Here is a 24,649-nt window from a genome sequence, read left to right on the forward strand (position 1 = left end):
AGTTAAGTCAGTATGTCTAACTGAATCCTGCCCACTCCTCCCAGACAAATATAAGGACGCTGCCCTGATCTATGGCCTTTTATGTGTTGTGCAAAGAATGTTCTATGCACTGTAACAGAAATATTGATAAATTGTACAACAGATCACTGCATAGTCTTGGAGCAAGAAAAGTCACATTCAGCATCATGTGTAAAGATCAGGGTATGGTGCTAAGCTGAGGAATGCGCGCCCTGTTAATCTGCAGCATCTTGTGAAAAGAGCAACCCTGAACTGCTGAGTGCACTGTCAATGCTCTTTAGTTGTTTAAGTGCACGGGTTCCACATAGAAGTCAGAATGTATAGATCAGGGCATGCTTTAACATAAATTATAACATAATGTTCCATGACTGCTGTGAGAACCCCTGCTTCTTTAAGATTCACGCAGAGCGGCTTTTATTTTCCCCAATTATCATGCTGTGTAAGTCGGTGAGCAGTGCAGCCCTGTGGATGCTGGACATAGGAAAGACTTGGTTGAGACCCCTTCGAGCCACCTGCAGACACAGAGTTATTGGGAAGAGCAGATGGGTAAGGCCGGCTGTCACATGGATATGACACACAAAGGCTTGCCATTGGGTGGGGTAGGGGTTTGAGAGCAGGCCAAAGGGTTGTTATGGCAGTTGTATAAGTAACCCCCGTACACACGCGTTGCATCCCGCTGCAGGCTGCAGCCTGAATGAGGCAGCAGCTTGACGCATCTTTCTCTGCACCATTGGGCATGCCGATGCATCATCATTTTATCACAGCCCTGCAAAAAGTCGGCACGCAGGAGGCAGTGCTCTGCTACGCGAGACTGCCATAGAGGATGTACTGCAATTGCGTGACTGCCTTTCCTTTAAGGCAAGCTCGTGCTGCTGAACGTACCCTGCAGTGAATATGTCCACATTGAGACAAACTGTTTCAGTAATTGTTGGCATAACATTTTCCGGTCAGACGTTTTTATTCCCACGGCACTTATTATTTTAGAGAGCGAGAAGGGGCGCCACAGGATATGACATCACTTCTGATACGAAGCTTTGCCCATGTACATTAACAACATTAAATACAACAGCAGATACTTGCAACATCAGCCAGGAGAAAAGCATTTTGTCCCGACCGATATTAGAAGACCTCGAGTAGTGCGCGCGCACTGCAAAGAATGTAAGGAATGCAGCTGCGACAATTTGCGCGCCGCTGCTCGCACCCGAGACCCAGAGACCATGGGAGGGAACATTTCCACAAAAGGTGGGACAAACACACACCTTCGGCCATTTGCGTGCTTTCTTTTTTGAAAGACACACGCTATGGCCAATGAATTCTGTGGGAGTTATCTAAATCCCACGGAGAAGTCTGTGGGAAGTTTGGAGTGCTTACAAGAAGCCTTCCCATAGAGCAGCGCATGTGTGCTGCACTAGGATCGACCTGAAAAGGCTTGCATAGACCCTACCTAGACCAATTGGATTCTCTCAGATCCCAATCTCCAGGGAGAACTTCTTTTCTGCTTTCAATTCTCGGCAGACCGTGGTTCCCCTAACACTTCCTAATACTTTATTCACACTTATTTCTTTCCCATCACCCTCAAATCCATTAGGTTGTGCTAGACAGGGTTTTCACAAAGTGGGGACAGGTAGCACAATTTGTTTCTGGTTTGCTTTTCATAATGGGCATAGATATAATATCTAAGTTTTGGCATACTGAGTGCACCTACAGCAAAATGCCTCTTACCGGTATGAAGTGTGATCTGAGCAATGGAGGTATTGGGTGCTTTATATTTTCTCTTTATATCCGTAGCGTGCAAGCTACTCTGCCTACAAGTGTGAACATGGGGGCAAATTTACTAAGAGTTTGTGCCTAAGTAAAGTCATGCAAAGTGAGGCAGAGTGGTGCAAAGTCTTCTAAGGGTATTTACTTTTGCGCTGGAAACACGCCTCCTGACTAGCTATTTTTCCCGCCTGTCATGGTGCCAAATAGGTCCTGGGCAGGAGGAGGCGAATCCCCTGTCTCGGGGAAGCCTGGGTCGCATATTGAAGGCGGCAAAGGGCTTTGATAGCTCCTACCTTGATATGCTGATTACATAGCCATCCTGCTTGGAGGAGGTGACTACACCTTCGGCCTAAGCATGCATTGTTTCTGCCCTTAGAGAGCACGGGCTCTCACCTGCAGGGGTCAGAAACCTGTCTGTGGTGACAGGCTGGTCTACACCAGTCAGCCAGTACACTAGAGGTTGCAAAAGACACACAATTGATGGACGGAATGCAGAACAAATCAAAACATTCACCCCCAGTCAAGAAATCTGGGTTAAATCCAGCATTCTTTTGCTCACCATGCCACCCCAGTTTAGACCTGGCCATATGCAAATCAGTCTTGACCCTGTGCCTCATGGGAACAGTCCTGCCCGAACTGCTAAGCCAGGTCCTCCCTGGACCGTAAACAAGCATCCTAGGACCAGTTTCGGGGTTTCACCCCTCATCTGCCAGGATAGCTTGTATTCAGTGGCACAGTGAGCCCAGGACCCACTTCTGGGCATACCCAGCGCACATAGGACGAGGAGGCAAAAGACACACAATTGATGGATGGAATGCAGAACAAATTAAAACATTCACCCCCAATCAAGAGATCTGTCACCATGAGGCGCAGGGTCAAGGCTGATTTGCCTATAGCTGTGTCTGAACTGGGTGGCAAAGTGAACTAAAGAACGATGATGGATTCAACCCAGATCTATGACTGGGGGCGAGTGTCTGAAAAGTTTCAGTGCTCCGCCTATCATCTCCTTGTGTTTGCTTTGTTCGCCCTAAGTTGGCAGGCTATGCCCGAACGTGGGTCCCTCGCTCACTTTGCCACTGGATTTAAGCTAGTCTGGCTGATGAGGGCTGTTAGCCAGAAACTGGTCCCAGGATGCTTGTTTCCGATTCAGGGAAGACATGGCTTGGCAGTTCGGGCTGGACTGTTCCCATGATGCGCAGGGTCAAGACTGATTTACAAATAGCAGTGCCTGAACTTGGGTGGTGAAGTGTGCTAAAGAACAATGATGGATTCAACCCAGATCTGTGACTGGGGGTGAGTGTCTGAAAAGTTTCAGCGCTCCGTCCATCATCTACTTGTGTTTGCTTAGTACACTAGAGGTTGGCAGGTTTTCAGAGGGCATCTCTAAAGTGCCCTCTGGGGGCATGTATTATTAAATACATCACTGGAATCAGTGTGACCTTATTAATTTGAACTTTTTGATAGCAAACATCAGTGAAGCCATCATGTAACTGTGGAGCACGTAATCACCAGTGCCCAGTACAAATAATCAAGATGGCTTCCCTGTTCACTGGGAATGTCCAAGAATCACTGGGGCATATCTGCTCATGCGGCTATGTCCTCACAAGTAATGTAATGAACCCTGTCTTTCCGCTGTAAGGCCTGCAGTATGGGTGACTTACATATATTACATGCAGTGTCTGAACGCATGGCACACAAGCGGTGTACCTCATCCTGTCTTCACTTTTCTCTGCTCCATGTCAAGCAGCCTGCAATGGCAGTTTGCATGAGTTTGGTGAGGAGTCTCTTAGAGTGGCACAAGACATGCTGCAGGCCTTAGGGACCCTCTTAGTACCAATGCCCTAGGTACCTGGGGTACCATCTACTAGGGACTATCAAGGGTGCTTAAAGGTATTGCCAATTGGGGAACAATTGTACGCTTTTAGGGAAAGAGATCTGGCACTGGGGACCTGGATAGCAGGAACCCATTGCATCAATTACCAGGCAAAAAGTGGGGATAACCATGTCCAAAACGGTTATTTTCCTACAATCAGGGATAGAGTTTGAGACATGTATACAACCAGTCAGATCGGTTGGAACTTATTCTTTTAGTTTTGAGAAAGCTTGTTGACTTTAGATTTATTGTAGGGAACTCATCATGGGATTGGCTAAATGTTAAAGGAGTTGCTTTGGAGTTGCTTTGAGATGTGTATTTGTGATTTACAGATAGTTCATCAAGACCTCATCACCGGGAGATAGATAGACCTGTTTCCTAACAGTTGGTTGTTATAATTTTGTATAGAGAAATATTGTTTGTTATCAAGTTTGTGTCATAAATTTTGTTTTACAAAAATATTGTTACATTGATGTGGGTTTTCTCATATGTCCAACTGGACGATACTAGTATAAATGTTATTTGGGGAATATTTTTTCTTTAAATAATATTTTGGTGCCACACCACGCCAAACAGGGATGGCCAACCACACATCCATAAGTGAGTCTTCTTTCATTTCTATTATCAACTTGCCCCAACCCTTTTCTAGTAAATATTTCTACTCATCTTATCTTTTCTCTCTCCATCTGGAAATGACAACCTGTAATTTCAGGTAAGGGTTTCTTTTTATTTTTATTTTTTCAATAATGTATATTACACAAAGCTATTACTAGCAGGAATGGCACAGCACAGGCCTTTGTTCTACCGTGACCATCGATTACTGCTTTAAAACAATGGAGAAACAAAATACCATCAAGGCCCTTAGCAACTAAAGGTACTAGCCACAGTAACTCAGACCCTCTTAGTGCTGTTTACACTGTAGAGCCATTACACATTTTCTTATTTCTGCTGGTTGTATTTCTCCATCTCTACCGTGACAATCATTCATTCTCGCTGTCGCCTTTTTAGATTGAATGATGTCAACAGGGATACATAACATGGCAAATCTGAACGGGGAAGATTGCACCATTGCTGCCTCTGATGTAAATGTTCTGTGTATGTGAGGGAAGCCTGCACTGCTGCCCCATTTACTGTAATTGCTGGTGTATGTGAGGGAATATTAGAAATCTACTCCGGGTGCTGTATCTTATGTGTGTGAGGGAGCAGGAGACTGCATACAGCTACTGCTTTTGCTATACCTGGTATGTGTGTATATAAACACTGCACTGCTGTTATCCATGAAGTATCTGCACTGTAGGTGGGGCGGATTTTGCATTTATGTAGACTATGTTGTACTTCTTCAGGTGATGAGGTAAACTTGCACTGCTGCTACCCAGATGGTACATGTTTCTCTGTCTCACTCGAGGTGCCGAAAACTTTTCCACTATTTAAAAAGACAGAAATTATAGACTTTGTCGGTGATTATTTCAGTAACTCACTGGAAAACCCATGTTACCTCCGCCAGATCATGTGTTTTATTTTGTTACCCTTCCAGGAAAGAATTAGTACATTTTTGCAGTTTCTGGTAGGCACATGGAAGTGTTCACTACTGCTATTTTAGCAAAGGCGTTCCTTTTTAAAGAAAGAAGGTGAGATTGCCCCTTTACATAAAAACAATCACAATGACACACTTCTGCAGGCTATAATTATTTTCAAGAAGCAACTGGATTCAGCTAAAATATATTCCAGTGCAATCTACTTGACATTCACAAGTTCATATTCCAATGTCATGACCAGCAACGGCTCCTTTGCTAAGGCGGGGAGCATCGCCCCACTGCTCTGTGAGCAGTTTAAGAAGTTAAAACTAAAATTATAATAATTAACGTTATTATCATTTTAGTTTTCTTTCCTGCTTAGGTGCGGGGCCGAGCGGGTGGGGCTTCGAAACACTCTAAAGTGCGCAGGACGGTTTGGCCGGTCTTCCTGGGCCAGCCAGACAGTCCTGTGCTCTTGGCATATTCCCCACCAGGCTGTATTAGAAAGTCTGGTAGGGAACATGCACAGCCTCCCTATCCACATCTGAGTGTTGAACCACGGCACCAGACCAATCATAACGCTGCATTACAGAGTTGTGATCAGCCAGGGTATTCTGGGAAGCTGTGTGCTTCCTCGGGCTGCACGGAGAAGACGTGGGAGGAGAGGCGTTGGCTGGCGGCACTCAGAAGTTATTATAAATACATTTGTATTCACCCACCTCCCCCCACCCACCCTGTTCAGTGGCGGCCGCTACTGGGCATGAAGCAGTAGAAAACATGTAATCAATCAGTTGAAATTTTAACTCAGAAGTATGAGTTCTTCATGAACTGAATGCAGATATTTTGTAGATCTTCGAGTATTTGTATCTCTTTCTAAGTTGTGTAATCATCCACTTTGAAACGCTTATTTCCATATAGTAATACAAGACAAATGTGGTGTTAATTAGGGTGCTCTTATGTGAAACAATATTTTTGGGGTTTTAGCACTGACACCCAGAGTCCAATGACAGTTCAGGTAAAGTGGTATCCCTAGGGGATGGGGATCCAACTGTTCATGAGTGGGATGATGTTTCCACACCTCGATAGTCTGGGTTTGGGAAAACTGGGCCAGATTTTGCTGGGTGGAATATGTGGCTGGTAAAAATATCATGCGGGCAGGTGCTCCAGGCAGAAGTGCAGCCGAGCTCATGCTTGACTTCCTTGTATAACACGTGTATTTGTAAACATAACATGCGTATTAGTAAAGCATACTTCTTAGCTCTAAATAAGTGATTTTTATTTTTTTTGTTTTATTTTATATAGCACAAACACTGGCCCGAAGGTATCAGAGCGCTTTACATGAGCGCCAGTGGGGTTACACATGGACAAATTGATGTTGTTAGGCACAAGGAGATTAAGTGATTTGCTCAGAATCACAGGATGTGGAGTGTCCCTGCCGAGACTTGAGCCCGGTTCCCCAGATTCAAGGTCAACCCAACCCAACTTAATGGTACTCATTATTTTGATGACAGATGGGTGAAAGGCTGAGTGGACCCACCGGGATTTGAACCAGTGATTATAAGGTCGAACACAGGCCCCTGCAGTGGGCGCATTAGTCAACGTAGCCAGATTACTATAGCATGGGAATGGTAGTCAATGGTGTCACCTGTTAGCCCTCTGCCTGCTCCCCATCTGCTGACCTGCATAGGCCCACTGTCCCATTTATCCAGAGCTTGTGGTAAATGGATAAGCAATTGCCCAAGGAATGAGGAATCCGCATGCAGAAAAAAACCTTACAATTCTATGTAGGTATGGTTATTCCACATTCCGGAGACAATAATCTCCTAATAAAAAAGGCGCACGGTTAGAATTATTGGCAGTAACTGCCCCCTAGTGGTAAATACACAGAAGATGGTTGTCCGTAATGTGACAGTCAGTGTGATTAGCAAAAAGTAAAAAAATTTATAGAATGATCCTACAGAAAATGCAAAGATAATTTTTCTTTATACCCTGACCATGCAGGAATAATTTTTTCATTGCATTTCAACTAGCTATTATCTATATCCAGCCACAGGTCCTAAACCGCATGCGCACTAGCGGTTTTCCCGCTGCGCGCTGCGTTTTTAAAAAAAAACGCGTTACATGACGAGCTCAGCTCGTCATGAGCGTACGAGCGTCGTCACTCATGACGAGCTGGGCTCGTCATGAGCGCGGAAGGGGTTAAACAATGGTGTCTTAGAATATAAATTCAAGCTTTAACAGATTGCAGAGTTTAAAATTCCATGTGAAAAACAAATGTGGAATGAACCAAAAAAGAATAGTTGACCTACCTTAATTTCTGCCCTGAGTTCAGACATCTGCGCGTCGGTCATCTGATTGGCTAGATCTGTCATCCTCTTTAATTCCTCTGCTTTTTTCTGGCGTGCAGTCAGGATGTTTACTGGCAAGAGAATTAGGATAAAAAGATTATTTAAACATACATCTCATTAAGTGAATACTACAATTGGGTAGATTTGGAGGAAAAACACCAGAGAGAGCTCATCCAGTTACATTTATTTTATTTATTTTATTTTGAAAGTTTTATAGAGCGCGAACAAGACCCTTGCGTGTATCAGAGCGTTTTACAGTAAATGTGTATAGGTATATCAAACAATAAAAATAAGCAGGACCGTAAGAATAACATCAAAAAGCTTAATAAACTAGCAAAAGGACAGTTCAAACATATACGGGTAAACATGGCCATAGAGAATGGTAGCAGAGAACAATCACAGATAGAAGGGCACATCAGATAAGGTGCGAAAACTGGACCGGACGGTTTTGAAGGATGATGGTAATACATTGATGATGAAAACGTCAAAATAAGTGGAACAAAACTGTACATATAAAAAGCCAAGCATTAGATTGGTAGGTAAAAAGAATGTAATAGGGGTTCTCCACAGTCATGTGAGGCTATGTTTACGTAAATTTAGCCATAAGGATGCCTTTTACTTCCAATTTGAAGGAGGAGGTGGAGGGGTTCAGTCTTATCCTGGGTGCCATTCCTGAAAAGGAACGATTATACGTTTTTTTCTTATTGAATTTTTGTGGTTTCAGAAGGAGGTTTTCCGCACTTCTTGTTGATCTTGATCCTCCAGATATTGTGAGTTTTTGTGTGATATAACTGGGTGCACTATGATGTAGAGCCTTGTGCGTCATGCTATTTTCAGGTGGATTCTGGCTTCAAATGGCAACCAGTTTAAAGATTTTAGATCCGGGGAAATGTGGGTCCTTTTTTTCGAGCCAGTGATGAGTCTCGCTGCTGTGTTGGTGGAGGCTCTTAGAGGAGCTGCGGTGCCTTTGGGGAGACCGCATAACATTTTAAGTGCCATCAGGGCTTATGTAATCACCTTTAACATTTTAAGTGCCATCAGGGCTTATGTAATCACCTTTAGAGCCCAGGCACATAGCATCACTGAGATGCCTCACTTTAAAGACCGCATTTTAATGACAATTACAGCTCTAAGGAGAGTAAGTCAATTGCAGGCACTCAGCGCAGAAATCATACTCAACCATCTGCAATGATAAGGTTATCATGAGAACACACCCTAAGTTCCACATCAGCCACGCCATAACCATGCTGGCTTTACACAGAAGAAACGCGCTGCACATCCTAGATGCAAGAATGGTGGTGATGAACTGCATACAGGAAACACAGAACTTCAGGAAATCTACAGTGTTTCGTTGGGTATTCACCACAGGCACTGGGCGCAGCAGTCACCAAATATACTATTGCAAAGTTGAAAGTGCAGACTGAAAGACCACTGCCATTAAGTGTGGGATTTTTTACAAGGAAATGGTGCAGAGTGGCCCTGCACGCAGTTTAGCAGGGCTGCGTTGCCTCATTTTAAAAATGCAGGGGTGCGCCGTATTTATAAGAATTCATGGATAAAAAAAGCTGTCTAGCGTCAACACAGATAGCCTTGCGCCATAGTGCAAGGGTGCCTGCATTGCAGGGATGATTTCCTGCAACGCAGCCACCCTTGCACCATAGTGCAAGGGTGTCTATGTTGCAGGGAATAATTGTGCAGGAAGGTGTCCCTTACTGCACATAAACAATCTTTAAAGGCGATTTGCTCCATACCGCTACTGTTTTTAAATGGGGTTCTCAGTTCTTAAGTTCATTTAAAATACTTTTAAACTTTCTACACTAGTCACTGCTGTCTTTTTACTAAATTTGCACATTTACTTGCACTTTTGCCCTAATTGCGATACTTGCACATATACCTGCCTTCTGGACGCCAGCTCACCGGTCCACCGTGGTTTTCCCATTGAGTGGAGGGAGTGGAGGCGGGGCTGAGGCATTGTCAGCTTCCGGGTCTTTCACTATTTAGAGTAGATGTCAGCGCGGGCGAGCCTAAGGTAAGCCTGTCTGCGCCCGGCCGCGCCTGCCTGGGACCAGGGGCCCCACTGCATAATTCATAAATGCACGATCAAATGCAAAATCAATCACAATAATCCTTGATTGTGAAAGCCTCTCATTCTTTCTGCCGTTCTCTGTGACCCACTCCTTTGGCGGAGCTCTTATTTATCGCAGACCCAGAGGAAATGGCCGCTTGATCAAATCTCTTCTGGAGGTGGCGGCTACATTAGTAGCTACATCCCCTTATACCACTCTATTAGGCGATTTCAATATTCACTTTAATGATCCCAATAAGGTGGATGCCACAGAACTTACTCAAGATCTCATGGCGATTCAACTGGCCCAAAAATTAACAGGTCCCACTCTGACAAAGGCCACACGTTAGACTCTATTTTTAGCAATCATCCCGATATATGGGTGAGGGGGGCTAGGGCTATTCCCTGGTCGGACCATCTTTTGATTCCATTCAATATATCAGTATCCTCGCACAGCCCCCCCTCGAATGTTATTGAGAGGAAAACACGGCAATGGTCCAAGCTGACGGTAGACCATTGGATTGCTGCATTAAACAACAGTAAACCTGTTCCTAACCCAAACTTTACTAGCTGGATCAAGTCCACTCGAAACAGTCGCTCATACCAAAGTCAATCATAAGGGTAGGGATAATAAGTCTCTGTGGTATTCCCCCGAGCTGCGAAGACTTAAGCAGACTTGCAAAAGACTCGAGAGGGAGTGGCAGAAAGATTATCATGATCTGGGGAAACTAAAATACAGAGAGGCTATAAAAAAACTATCAAAAAGAAATAAGAGTAGTGCAGGCTGCCTACTACGAAAGGATTATTATTTCAGCCGTTATTACTCCTAGAGAAATTTTTCGGGTGGCTCAGGATCTACTTGAACTACCAAAAAACGATTTAGCACTAGAAGCCTCCCGTAAACACTATAATGCTTTGGCACAGTTTTTCCTGAAGAAAATCAAACAACTCTATACTACGTTCCCTGATCTCCCTTGCCCCAGTAATTTACCAGACATTAAATCAACTACAAGTTATTCAGCGGTTACGCTTAAGGAATTCCCAGCTATGACGCCTGAACAATTAACCGAAACTTTTGCTAAACTAAAATCAGGCTCCCCTCTAGATCCAGGCCCCCCCCTATATTTTACATAGAGCTGGAAACGTAATCCTTCCCTGTATCTTGGAATTGGTAAATCTGTCCTTGTCTTCAAGAGTGGTTCCAGCCCCATGGAAACACGCAATGGTCAAGGCGCTACTGGAAAAACCTAGCCTTGACCCTGCAGATTTAGGCAATTATCGCCCAATATCACTGTTGCCAGGAATAGTAAAATCCCTGGAAAAATACGTGAACTCCATTCTTTCCAATTTCTTGGAAAGTTACGACCGTCTGCATACCACACAGGCCGGGTTCCATCCTAACCACGGAACTGAGACCGCCATCCTGGCGCTCCACCCTGATCCAGGATCTAGGCTGATCCTGGATCAGGGTGGAGCAGTTGCCATAATCCTCCTTGATCTAAGTTCGCCGTTTGATACTGTCAACTTTGCCATTTTGGTGGAGAGACTCAGGAGGATGGGGCTTCAAGACAGGGCAATCTCATGGATACAATCCTACCTTGAAAAAAGAACTTTCCAAGTTTTTTCTGGGGATGTCTTTTCTAAGAAAGTTGAACTTAACTGTGGAGTCCCGCAGGGCTCCTTGCTTAGCCCTACTCTTTTTAGGTCTTGTGGGTGTGGCAGGGCAGAGCCCTGTTCCACCTCTGCGAGAGATCTTGTAAACAACAAGATTTCTAAAAGGGACTCTAAGCCCCGCCCCTCATTTCCATTGGGTATTTATGGTAAGCGCTGACTTCCCCATGGAAAGCAGTGTTTTTGGGTGCCACCCTGTCCGTTTTTTAAAAAGCCCCTCCGGACACCATGGCCTGGTTTGCGGCTGTAGTGAAGACTTTTCTTATCTGCTTGTTTATTTAACAAGCAGATAACAAAATTCTTCACCACAGCTGTGAAGCAGGCACGGAGAACAGAGGCGCAGGGGGGCACATAGTTTAGACGGGAGTGGGGTGCGAGTCTAGTATTTATCAATGAAGGTTCGGTGCCGTTTCTGAGTTAGTTACTGTAAAAAATAGGGTGCGATTCCTATGTTTGTTGGAGGTGCATGCCTTAGGTGGCATGGGGGCTGCAATTCACGAGTAGTCCTTGGGCTGAAAAATCTGCTGCGGCGTCAGTTCAAGTTCAGTCTGCCCCTCACATATTGGATAGGTGTTGGTGGGGCTGGTCTGCAGCACCTTAAGTTGATATGGGGGTGCTCTTCATAAGTGAGTCTACTGAGTTCAAATTTAACACTGAGTTTTTTGTGGGGGGTAAGTTACGGTTAAATGAAATGAATGAAATGAAGTTTGAGAACTGCTGCTTGGTTTTCGGCGAGGTACGCAACACTCCCTCTCTTTTAGGCTTCACATGGGCTGGCTTTGTGTCTGAAAGGGGTCGTAGGAACTGTGGCTTGTTCACTCTTTTTCTTGATTGCATTCAGATGTGGTCAGTTCCAATGCGCCTCACCTCCCCCGGGATTGCGTATTATGGGGCCGCATTCCTTGCTGGCTTTACCAACACTCGTTTTAGGCTCCTGTGCCTATCATGTGCTATTGAGTGCTGGAGGCAGGGGAGGTGGCTCAAAAGGCCCAGCAAACGGGTCTGAAGCCAAAGTAAATGCTGAGGCTGGTGGTGGCTGCTTTTAAATGTCTTGCTTTTTGTGAGGTGTGAGGGGCAGGGTTCAGTGCTTCGAACAAAGAGGCAGGAGGCGCACAAAGGGAGTGTTGCAAACTCCAGCATCTGTTCCTAGGCCTGGCAGCCCCAAGCCAGGAGAATGTGACAGTGACGTTAGCGTACTTCTTATGTTGTTTTTATTTCCGTTGAATTTTTTTCAAGTTCCTATATTGTTGTAAAGAAATTAAGCAAAGGGAAACTTTTCACTCCCATCTCTTTAGTACATGGTTTGTACATGGTTATATATATTTATATATATATATATATATATATATATACACACACATATATATACTAATATAATAAAGAGAGAGCCCAAACCTTTGAGGCGTGTAATCTCAGGAACCACAGCACCGATCACAGCACCCAATACAGCGTTGGAAAGAGCAGTTGCAGCAGAAGGACATAGGCTATGCAGATGCCCACCATATACATTTAAAAGGTAAAAGAACCGTGCCAGCAAAGCAGTCCCTTGTGGGCGTGTCTGCGTTGTGCTGTGGGCGTGTGCTGGGGGCGTGACAAACGCTGGGGGCGTGTGGTACGTTCCGCCCTTCATGCCATGTCTCATATCGTGTGCTAATCCCACCCTGCTCCCTTTAAATACCCCTGCACCCCATAATCATAACCCACCCTTACTCCTTAAAATACCCCAACACCCTTAAACACTAACCCATCTTAACCCTATAAATATACCCTGTACCCCAAAACCCAAACCTATCCCTAAACCCTAAAAATACCCCTGCACCCCAAAACCCAAACCTAGCCCTGAACCCTATAAATACCCCTGTACCTCAAAACCCAAACCTATCCCTGAACCCTAAAAATACCACTGTACCCCAAAACCACCCCTGAACCCTAAAATACCCCTGTACACCAAACCCCAAACCTAGCCCTGAACCCTAAAAATACCCCTGTATCCCAAAACCCAAACCTAGCCCTGAACCCTAAAATACCTCTGTACCCCAAAACCCAAACCTACCCCTGAACCCTAAAATACCCCTGTACCCCAAAACCCAAACCTAGCCCTGAACCCTAAAAATACCCCTGTACCCCAAAACCCAAACCTAGCCCTGAACCCTTAAAATACCCCTGTACCCCAAAACCCAAACCTACCCCTGAACCCTAAAAATACCCATATACAGCAAAACCCAAACCTAGCCCTGAACCCTAAAAATACCCCTGTACCCCAAAACCCATACCTATCCCTAAACCCTAAAACTACCCCTGTACCCCATAACCCAAAACTATATCTGAACTCTTAAAATACCCAAACACCCCAAAACATATACCCCTATACCCATACTTACCTTACCCAAACATTAAAAAAAACATGCTTTTACCATTCATGCATTTACAACGAATTTCATTGTAAATGTATGCGTGGTAAAAGCATATAAAATGTAATGCCATGCTTTATAATGGCATTGCGGAGTCATGGTACTTTCGTAATGAAAGTATGCGGAGTGATGGCATGCGGAAAGAAAGTTGCGGAATAATGGGTGTTTACCCTCCCCGGTAAGTACATTGGTGGCACTTCGGCCCACATCTCCAGCAACATACTCATATTTTTTTCATCACCCATTTGAAAAATGCACAGGTCTCTCTCATTGATGGCCAGCACCGACATACACTTTTAGACACACCTCCCACCACAAGTTCTAGAATTGCGAACTTTGGAGCTGGGGAGCTACGTTCGAATCTCGGCATCAGCTCAACATCCTGTGATTCCAGGCAAATCGTTTTGTCTCCCCGTGCCTACCACTAATGAATGTGTTCCTCTGTAATGTAAATTGTGCTCATGCCATGTTGTCGATTTAGCGCTATATAATATTGCAAGGAAAAATAAAGTAGGGAAACTCGAGTTCACACACTACTGAACGCGCACTCTAAAGTGCATCAGCAGTGCACTGTGAATCGGAGCGTTTCACATGCCTGTCACAGATAAGAAATGCTATCAATACGAAATCCTACAAAACAATATACTACTGACCGGCAGCAATTCATACCCGGACAACGTTGGGACAGGCTGCTAGTATATATATATATACATATATTTTTTTAAAGATTTAGTTTAAGAAGCGTTTGTTAAAGCGTATTACCACTCACCTTTTATGGAATTGTCGAAAACTATTTGTTTGGAATACTGAACATGGTGGGGTAACGGTTCAATGTCCCCAACTCTTCTGAAGAAGTCAACAATGATGTCATGTGGCAACCCAATGACCCAGCTCTGGCGTAGAATACTATATGATTTTGACGGTGGCTAGGGAGTGGAAGGCCCATCCTAATACAAATGGTGGCGCTAGCACCTCACCCTGGAACGACATCTCCAAAAGTTTAGGGTACATTGGTGTTATTAGAAAGATGCGTGGGCACAGAGTTTGAACAAAAGTTTTAAGATGAAAAACGCAAAGGGAATCTCTGCACATTACCTATATTAATGCATTATATGGGCAAAGTCTACTTTTAGTGTAAAATGCAATAGGTCTCGCATTTACGCGAGTTTGAGCTATTGACATTGCAAATAACAATGCCTTTTATTTTTGTTTTAGTTTAAAAAACATAAATAAAAGGCATTGTCATTTACAATGGCAATAGCTTAAACTCGTGTAAAAGCAAGACCTATTGCATTGTAAATGCTTGTTAATGTCTACATGCGACCTTTGGCTGACATTGTTTTACCTCATAACATCAAAATCGCGACATACACGGATGATACACAATTGGTCATTACGCTCACTTACGGACTTCGAGTCTTGCCTAGAGAAAGTTGCCTCCTGGATGGAACACTCTTGCCTCCGACTCAATGGAGGAAAAACTGAACTTATGCTGCCAGGAGGCAACACTGGTACGAACCTCGGACAGTTTTGGCCAAAGTATCTTGGTCCTCCCCCTACCCCTAAAACCAGAATAAAGAGCATGGGTGTCTGGTTAGATAATGCCCTCAAGTTCGACCACCAGGCAGTGATGGTTACAGAGGTATGCTTTGGGATACTTAGATCCCTAGGGAGAGTCCTTCCTCTACTGTCAATGCATGCCAACAGAATTCTGATCCAAGCATTGGTTCTGTCACGGTTGGATTATAGTAACTCCCTTTATTTGGGAGCTCCAAAGGCTACGCTGAGGAAATTGCAAGTGTCTCACAATTGTGCAGCCAGGATGCTTATGGGCATTACTAAATCCAAATCAGCCAAGCCAGCTTTAAAAGCCCTGCACTGGCTGCCTATCCCTGAAAGGATAAAATTCAAGGCTTTATGCATTGCCCATAGGACTGTCTGGGGAAAAGGCCCGAAAATAAACAAAACCCTCATTACCTCCTATCAGCCGTCGAGGGCACTTCGCTCTCGCAACCATAACTTGGTAGTGGTTCCCAAAATTAAAAGAACAAGAAGTGGAGGAAGATCTTTTGCTTATAATGTGGCAAAGCTTTGGAATTCTCTTCCACTACACCTGCGCTCTAAACCCCTTACCTTGCCTTTTCGGAATTTTTTAAAAACTGGGCTCTTTCAACAAGTAGCCCCATAAGTCTGAATGGTTGTCTGCTTGATCGCTAGCGCTGGGATGCCCAAGGGTAGCTATGCGCTGTATAACTTCTTAATAATAATAATTTCTATGTGTGCTGCAGAATGTAGCGCACATAGAGTTAAAACGAGGAGAAACAAAGGTATTTCTCCTGGTTGCGCCACTGTAACGGCTGCTATTCAGTGGCATTCATTTTTGGAGCTGCCTCAGATTCACACATCCTTGTAAATCTGGGGCAGCGTCAAAAAGCAATTGGTTTTGCGGTGGATCGCTCACAGCAACACCTATTTATTTATTTATTTATTTTAAAAGTTTTATATAGCGCGAACAAGATCTTTGCAGATAACAGAGCGCTTTACAAGGGAGGTGGAAGGGTGGGGAAACAGGGGCGCATAGTAGGAAGGCAGGTCAACAAGTTAATGTAAATAATAGAACTATTACAAATATTACAGGTAAGTAGTAGAACTATTACAAACATTACAGGTATGAGGTAGCATGGCATAATTGTACGTAGGTCATCAACAATGTAGATAACACAAAAATAGAACATAATACAGATATGAGTAAACATTTTAGACTAGTACAAATAAGAACCCATGTGCATAGGAATCAGCTCGGTAATACTGATCGGATTGTATCTCAGACGTAATTGTTCAAGTGTATTTAGCCATAAGGATATTTTTGACTTCTTTCTTAAAAAGAAGGGAGGAGGAGATGAGCCTGGTTTCCGGAGGAAGTGCGTTCCAGATCCTGGGTGCCATTCCTGAGAAGGAGCGTTTGTATGTTTTTTCCTTCCGGAATCTTCGAGGTTTCAGCAGAAGATTGTTTGTACTTCTGGTGGTTCTGGAGCCGCGGAGACTGTCAGTTTATGGGTGAGGTAGCTGGGTGATTTCAGGTGTATAGCCTTGTGCGTCATGCAGGCAATTTTCAGGTGTATTCTGGCTTCAAGAGGCAGCCAGTTCAAGGATTTAAAGTCAGGGGAGATATGCGAATGTTTTTTAGATCCAGTGATGAGTCTTGCTGCTGCGTTTAGTGACGCTCTGAGGGGTGCAGTTGTAGTTAGGGGGAGGCCGCAGAGGGCCACGCTGCCGTAGTCTATGCGAGGGATGACTAGTGCTTGAACTGCTGATTGGAAGTCTTTTGCTGGGAGGAAGGGTTTAAGTTTCCTCAAGGTATTTATTTGGAAGTTCGCCCCTTTAGTTGCCTTGCTGATATGCTGCTGCATGTTGAGGTTGGTGTCAAGTGTTATGCCTAACGATTTTGCTGAGTCCACGATGGTCGGTTGGACATTGAGTGGTGTTAGGTGCTTAAGCCATGTTTGTGCGGAAGATATTTTCGTGGGGGGTGAGATTAGGAGGAACTCTGTTTTCATAGCATTGAGTTTGAGGTGGTTGTCAGCCAGCCAAGCTTGGGTGCTTCTGATCGTTGAGTTCAGACGCAAGATGTCTTTGGGGGATTGTAACTTGAGATATAGTTGAGTATCATCGGCGTACATGTGAAAGTGTACATTGGATGATTGTAGCAGGGTGGTGAGAGGTTCCATAACTAGGTTGAACAGAGTAGGGGATAGACAGGAACCTTGTGGGACACCTAGCGATATCGGTACTGGGGAGGACATCATGTTTTTGCTCTTGAATTTCTGAGACCGGTTGTGTAGAAAGGAAGTGAACCAACGAAGAACAGTCCCAGAGAGGCCCATTCTTGTGTTTAAGAGTTCGAGTAGGTTCTCATGTTTCACTGTGTCAAATGCTGAGGAGAGATCGAGGAGGATGAGGAGGCAGGTATCATTTTGATCTAGAATTTGGAGGGCGTCGTCAATTATGTGAGTCATAGCTGTTTCAGTGCTGTGCCCTGCTCGGAAGCCTGATTGATGAGGGTTGAGGAGATCAAACTGTTCTATGTGCTTTGTAAGTTGTAGTTGAACGCATTTTTCTAAAAGTTTGGCGAGAGTGGGAATGTTGGTAATCGGACAGTAGTTGTTTAGATCAGTGGGGTCGGCTGTTGGTTTCTTCAGTAAAGGTGTGACTTGACCAACTTTGAGGGAGTCTGGGATGGTTCCTTGCTGAAGTGAGCTATTGATAATTTTAGTCCACAGTGGGAGGAGCAAAGGAATGAAGTCTTTTACGGCATTAGCAGGAAGAGGGTCATTGAGGTGATTGGATGGTTTTAGGGTGCTAAGTATTCTGTCAATTTCTTCTTCAGAGTAGGTGTCAAAGGATGACCATGTCGCATTGTTTTTTAGTTTATTAGGTGTTATGCAATTGGGTATTGAGTGAAGGCTTGCGTCATTGAGGAGGTCGCTCCTTATATTGTCAGTTTTTTTGTTAAAGAAAGCCGCGAAATCTTCACAGGAAGGAGTAGTGCTCATCATGTCTTTGATTCCTGCGTGAAAGGGGACGATATTTACAAAGCAACGTTAAGCCATGCTAAGTGGCTTGGAGCAGGGCATAGCGCTACTGTAGTGTCGAAATAAGTGACATTTCTGTGACGCCATTCCCTTGTAAATATGCCCCTAGATGTGAAGCCTAGAGTACATTCCACTAGAAAGAAGGGGTCCACACTAACATTCATGGCTAAGGTCTCATTGCAGAACACCTGCAAGGCAATACAGTGTTGAAAACACCCATTTATGATAAATTATTGTGTAGCTATAGAAATATTCAAGGAGGTAGAGGTTGGACAATGATTATTAAGACATTTTGTTCTCCTCTACGTCCTCCTCAAACCCACCTCCACAGAGGAAGTAATACCATTACGTAGTGTATGTACAGCATGTGAATCTAGAAGAAACTTCACCCTCACCTATAAGCAGTGCTTAAAATATAAAAATAGAAGTACAGCTACCTTAGTCCAGAGTACCAACTTCCTTCTGAGAGTTGCAGGTAATCTCCAATTAAAAGTGTTGCACCTCTGCTGAAAAGAGCAGGTACTCTCTCTCTCAAACTAGAGAAGTGCATGTACTCAGTACCTGGCAGTACCGGCCCATTTAAAGCACTGCCTGTGGGTATCCAGTTACTTGCCTGTTATAGTGGTTTTGCCTCTTGATTCTCTTTTAGATCCACATGCGACCCTCCCACTTCCACAGAAAAGGAGAATAGTGGAAGAGAGAAAGTACAAAATTATCTAAGATGGAGGCCATATAAGAGGCTTTGTGGGCCTACGGTCAACGTTGCATTCAGGCTCCGCCTATGTCGACACCCAAACTGGGTAGGAAACGTTTTGTAAATCAGCACTTTCAGACCGATCCACTAGATGAAGCGATCATGCACAGCATATGAATAAGGAGAGATTTCACAATGCAAAAATATGTGTTTTTTATTTATGATTTTGGTTTAATGAAATAGTGCTGGCGAGACCGCTAGAGCTGCCTCTAGGCCAGGCCCTAAAATGAATGGCATTTCCACACACATCAGGACAGCTGGTAACCATGCTTTACAACTCATAATTGTTTTGCAGAATAATTCATGACTGCAGGCAGGAAAGAGAGTTTGAAGGCAGGATTTACAGCTGCTCATTCCATGTGTTTCTAGGACGCCAAAGGATGAAAATGTAATGTTTATTCTATCTTTCTTTTCTGCTGCAAAGTGGAATTGTATTGCAGCCCTTTTTGGCACCACATTACAATGGGAAACATCCTTTACAACGGAACCGTTACAACGCGGTACCGTTACAACGCAGGATTTACAACGAAAGTCGTTACAACGACTTTCGCTGGAGGGCGCTCTAGGATAGGGGATAGTTTAATTTACTATCCAACACCTTCCCTACTATCCAAGGGGACTGGAGTAGGAATAGTAAATTAAACTATTCACTATCCAGCACCCCCCAACGCAAGTCGTTGTACCGTTATACATCCCATTACAATGGTGTAGAAAATATACCTGAAACACCAAAATTTATGGCACATAAAAATCGCCTTTGAAGTTGTTACTTTTAGCTCAAGTCCGATTTTTATTATGTTTTAATATGCAAATCTTAAAACAATTGCACTTTGGCATTTCATTCCTAGTAGTCGTGCAACTATTTTTATCGATTTAACATGGGAAAACGTAGTTTAGAACTAAAGGGTTTTCAGACACAACCCTTTTAGAAAACCCCTGAATGTAGATCCTCTTAACCTTCGTAAAGAAAACTACTCTCCTCCTCTTGTAAGGGTTTCCTAAGTCAAATACCAGGTCCCTATGGACAGAGTATACTGGGCATGGCTGAAGGCGGTGGCTTGTAGTCTTCCAGCAGAGGTGGTGAATGGGTGATGGTTGTCGGAGCCCAGACCTGCACCCAGATGGATCGGGGTTAAGGGTGACCGAGTCTGTAACAAAGCAAACTGGACATGGCTGAAGCCTGTGCACCACGACTCAGGGTAATGGGAACTAGACAGAGGGTGTGGTTGGAGGACATGTTCTGTGCCCAGAGAATCTACTGAAATTCGAATTTAGTGAGCTACGGACCAATAAATCCACCATGCATTGCTTAAGAAACCACAAGCGTCTCAGAGAAAATCTAATTTGAAACATTATTAGTGATATACTTAATGGTGCCATTTCTGATAACATCTGCAAACTTGCATGAGGCCATGAGCTGTGCTTCAGAGGAGAATGTGATGATCTCAGAAATATTAAAATCTAAGCTGGAATGCAGGCATCCTTTAAGGGCGGCACATCTGCACAAACAGTGTCTACGGTACTTACTGGCTTCATGGTTAACTTTGTCAATTTCTGTCATCAACGCCACCTCCCGTTCTATGATGCTGAAAGGCAACAGAATAAATGAATGATTATCCAGCCCATAATAACAGCAGTCATATCAAAACTGAACACTGTTGTGTCTCTTGCCAATGCTTGGGCGCCTGCCTTTACATACATCAGATATCTACTCTACACAGCACAAGTACTTTGAGGTTTCCAATCTCAAAACATCTAAGGAGTGCTCCATATTTCAAATATACATTTATGAGCTTTAGGAACTGCAAGTGGTACTCCACCAAGTTTGTATTTAGGAACAGCATGTAAATATCGAAATATGAGATACACCTTTATGAACAACATCTTAAGGTCAGCTCAGCAGCATCTCCACACACTAAATATATGTTCAGTGCTGCAGCAAGACCTGCACGCACAAAATCTATATCTACATTTGGAAATTGCAGCTAGATTTGTGCTCACCAAGTGTATGTTGATAAACTGCGAGTACCTATTCACAGTACAAGAATATTCTCCATTTATTAACTGTGACTGCAAGTAGACTGACACCCACCAAGGTATATTTTGGAAGTTCAGCTTAAAGCATCCTTTAAAACAGTCCTTTCTTGGTAAAAGAATGTTGATTCTCGTCGCATTCTATACTAAATCAAAAACTGTCTTTAGAAAGCCCTGCATTGTACTGTTCTGTGCCAGGAACAGGGATTCAACTCTGCCTCTCTGTCACACAACACAATTAGTAAAAGCTATGCCCCCTTAAAAATGTTTATTAATCCGCTTAGAATTAGCAGAGAAGTATTTCTTGAATAACATATTTGAAAGAATAAGATAAAAAAGGTGTTCATTAAGATGGACAGCTATAACTCCTGAGAATGGAGGAAAAGAGGTAAACCACATGCTGCCCTTAGCTTAACATAGCTTCACAGAAAAACAGTAAATATGTAAAAAGTACCCTTGATGGTGTAAACCATACCCCCTCACAGTTCTTCCAAATTAGAAGGTTGTGCACCCCAGTGTTGCCAACAACTGAAAAGCTTTAAACAGGACTAACCAAGTAGTTGATCAGTAACCACAGAAAATTACCCCATCTCACTTAGAACAATCTAATTATATAGCAAATGCATAACAAGTACAGCAAAATCATCTGAGTTGACACAAGTCTCAGGACAAATGTATAGCATATTAAATGTAATTGCCATAAAGATCACAAGAATCTTTTCTTTAAATTAAACTTACAGAATCATGGACATTGCCGTCCCATCATAGAACAAACGGCCCATTAACTAATGAGCCATTAACAGAGTTCTTGACCTTGCTATGGCTACTACGTTAAAGATGTCTATTATCTCTCCACTCTTTTCTCTGCATATATTGGGACTCATGACTGAGGACAATAAACGTCTCATCTTCATTTTCCTACAATAGTTCCAGACCAAGGATCAATGCTGCCTCCTTTGGTGATGATCTATGATGCCTCTTATTTTTTATGTAAAATGAAGATCAAACTGAAGACGCCATCTGGAGATCATTTTCTCACCATTTACCTTTTTAGTGATAGGTTTAAACAAGGGGGATTATTTAATATAGGTTTTGCATAGACCCGCATCACACTAGGCGACGCAGGGCGGTGCAACACCTACAATGACGTGCAAGGCCACCCCGCATGGCCTAACACAGCTTGGTAAATCTAGTGTAACACAAGGCAGCGCAAGTCTTCGATTGTGCCCAGCATGTCTCCTTCTGGTACCTGAGCCTCTTCTTGCACCGGAAGGACAGGATCAATTTGCAGTATGACTCCTGGTCTTCCAGAGAGAGGGAGAGGTTTCAAATCTCGTGCTGTTTGGACTTCAGATACTTAGGGTTACATGTGGGCAGAATAGAAAAGGAGACCTCTTCATCTGCTGACATTCTCCGAGGCTGAGACCGTGGTAACTTAACAAAATACCGGCTTGAGTGTCAACTATGGAGTCGGCTGGGCAAATCAGAGCGAAGGCGACTGTAATCTTCCTACTGAACAGATGATTTGAGGAAGGCCCAAAAGTCAACATAAGCAACCAAGTCATCATAGGAGCTGCTGCTTACCACATATGAACCCAAATGGTTGAAAACAACAAATGCCAGTGTTGAGTCGATGCCCATATGCACAGTGGACTCAGGAAGAAGTCACTCTACAGCCCGTGACTCGAAATGTCTTCAATGAAAAACAACTAGTAATGTCCAGACCAAATATAGGAGTATGCAAGCATGTATAGCTACAGCCACACATGTCAATAAAATATTTCTTTTAACCTATTTAGCATTTACTAAAAGCGACATATAGAATTAACAGTAATTTTATTATTTTTAATATTAATGCTAGATTACCTTTTACATCTACAAATGTGTTAATACAATATTTAAAACTCAATAGTTATGTTTTATTTGTAACACATTCTTCAACATTAAATCCAATGTAAATACATTTTCTTTGACAGTTTAAATAATGTATTTATTTACACTTATTCCTATGGTGACTTCTTTAAAGTCCCTACCTCCAGTAGTTTACATGGAAGGGTGTTGCAGTACCTGAGAGTGGCCATGGGTGGTGCTGGACTTACTCAAGCCTTGAGCTGGGGTACAATTATGACTCTTTTGGTTTGTTTGTGGTTGTAGTAACTACAGAAGGGCAGTTTGTGAATAGGAAAGGGGCTTACTCTTTTGTGGATGGGTGCATGTCACCCCTTCCAGCCCTTCCGTAAAACCTCCTTACTTCTCTCTCTTAACCCCTCCCCTTTCGTAGTAGGTTTTTACCATTTTCCAGCCACTGCCCTCTGTACCTCCCACACTTACTACGAAACTTAGGTATACAGAGATCACTGCAGTGGGGAGAAGATCTCCACACATAAACAGATAAGAAAGGCAGAGATGGAGACCTCTGCTCATAGGTACGTAAATACCATTTTGTAGTATTAGTAGTACTACTGTAGTACAACTAAACATACCACAAATTGCAGTTTGTGAATAAGCCCGTTTGTGTATGAATTTAGGAACCTTGGCCTGTGCATCTGGAGGTTCTTTGACTTCGTCTTGCTGCTTGTGTCTCATTTCTGGTTCTGTTAAAGTAATCCTCTTTTATTTTGCTCATGACACCTTTAATGCCCTATTTGTTATAAAGATCCTCATATTGATATTTTATCAATTGAATCTGCTTTTCTTGTGCCTGATTTTGCTTTTTTTGTTTTGAAAGTTGAGTAATTCCTCTTTTTTCCAGTGGTTTTGTTTAAGGCCATCATTCCGAGTTCTTAAAGAGTCAGCCTGCTTTCAGGAAGGCAAGACCATGTGCAAATCTGATTTGATTTCAATTTTTTCATGATGTAATATTAACATTTTCCTGTATTTCAAATATGTATTTATTTGAGTGTATATTTTTCATTATAAATGCATATTGTATTTAGTATCGTTAGCACATCTACTGTCAGTACCATTTGGTAGCTCAGCAATTATTTAAATATGTAGTTCAAACAGTCAATAATGTTTCGTAGAAGCAGAAGTAGGTGAAGGCGCATGCCGATTGTTATTTTTCCTAACATTCACTAAGAGGCCAGTGGTTTTCTAAAAAGTCTGAAAAAGTATTAAGACTATACAACAAGTTTTAGGGAGAGAAGAATCTTTACACTTCAAAGGAGCTGAAATCTGAGAGATAGAGTTCATGCAGACAGTCGCTGTAAACACCTTTTCGAAGGACTTGAGCAGAGACCTGGGGCCGCCAGTCAGACTTCATTGGCTTGCCGGGACACTTTCTTCATATTTAACCGTATCTCCATTGTTTTTATCAACGCATGCATGTGAAAGGCAAGGCCACCTAAGGAACTCATGAAGGCTAATGTTGGTGCTAAGATAGCTTAGTTAGGAGCAGGACGGGAGCAGTTGGAGAACAAATGCAACTGAACTCTAAAATACTGTTATAATGTTGCAATTCTTTCTAATAAAACTGTTTATTATCAGCTATTGTTGCTACTATTCTATTTGTTTTATAGTCACAACTGTACACCTAACATGCACTATATAGGGTAGTGATTTTAATAAATGTCATTAAAATATACTTATGGGGCTTATTTATGAGAGGC

The 24,649-nt window shown here is 43.2% G+C and overlaps 1 protein-coding gene across 2 annotated transcripts in view; it reads right to left on the minus strand.

The window, feature by feature from the left end:
* The window catches only part of SPATS2L (spermatogenesis associated serine rich 2 like), a 143,392-nt gene that overhangs the window by 23,322 nt on the left and 95,421 nt on the right, over nt 1–24,649 (minus strand). For both annotated transcript variants that reach the window (XM_078680497.1, XM_078680496.1), the window contains exons 9-10: nt 20,535–20,593; nt 7,476–7,585 (exon numbers count right to left, since the gene is read on the minus strand). In XM_078680497.1, coding sequence (XP_078536623.1) covers nt 7,476–7,585; nt 20,535–20,593 — 169 coding nt within the window. The remainder of the gene's footprint in view (nt 1–7,475; nt 7,586–20,534; nt 20,594–24,649) is intronic.

Source organism: Lissotriton helveticus, chromosome 3_1 (genome assembly GCF_964261635.1).
Source record: "Lissotriton helveticus chromosome 3_1, aLisHel1.1, whole genome shotgun sequence".
NCBI lineage: Eukaryota > Metazoa > Chordata > Amphibia > Caudata > Salamandridae > Lissotriton > Lissotriton helveticus.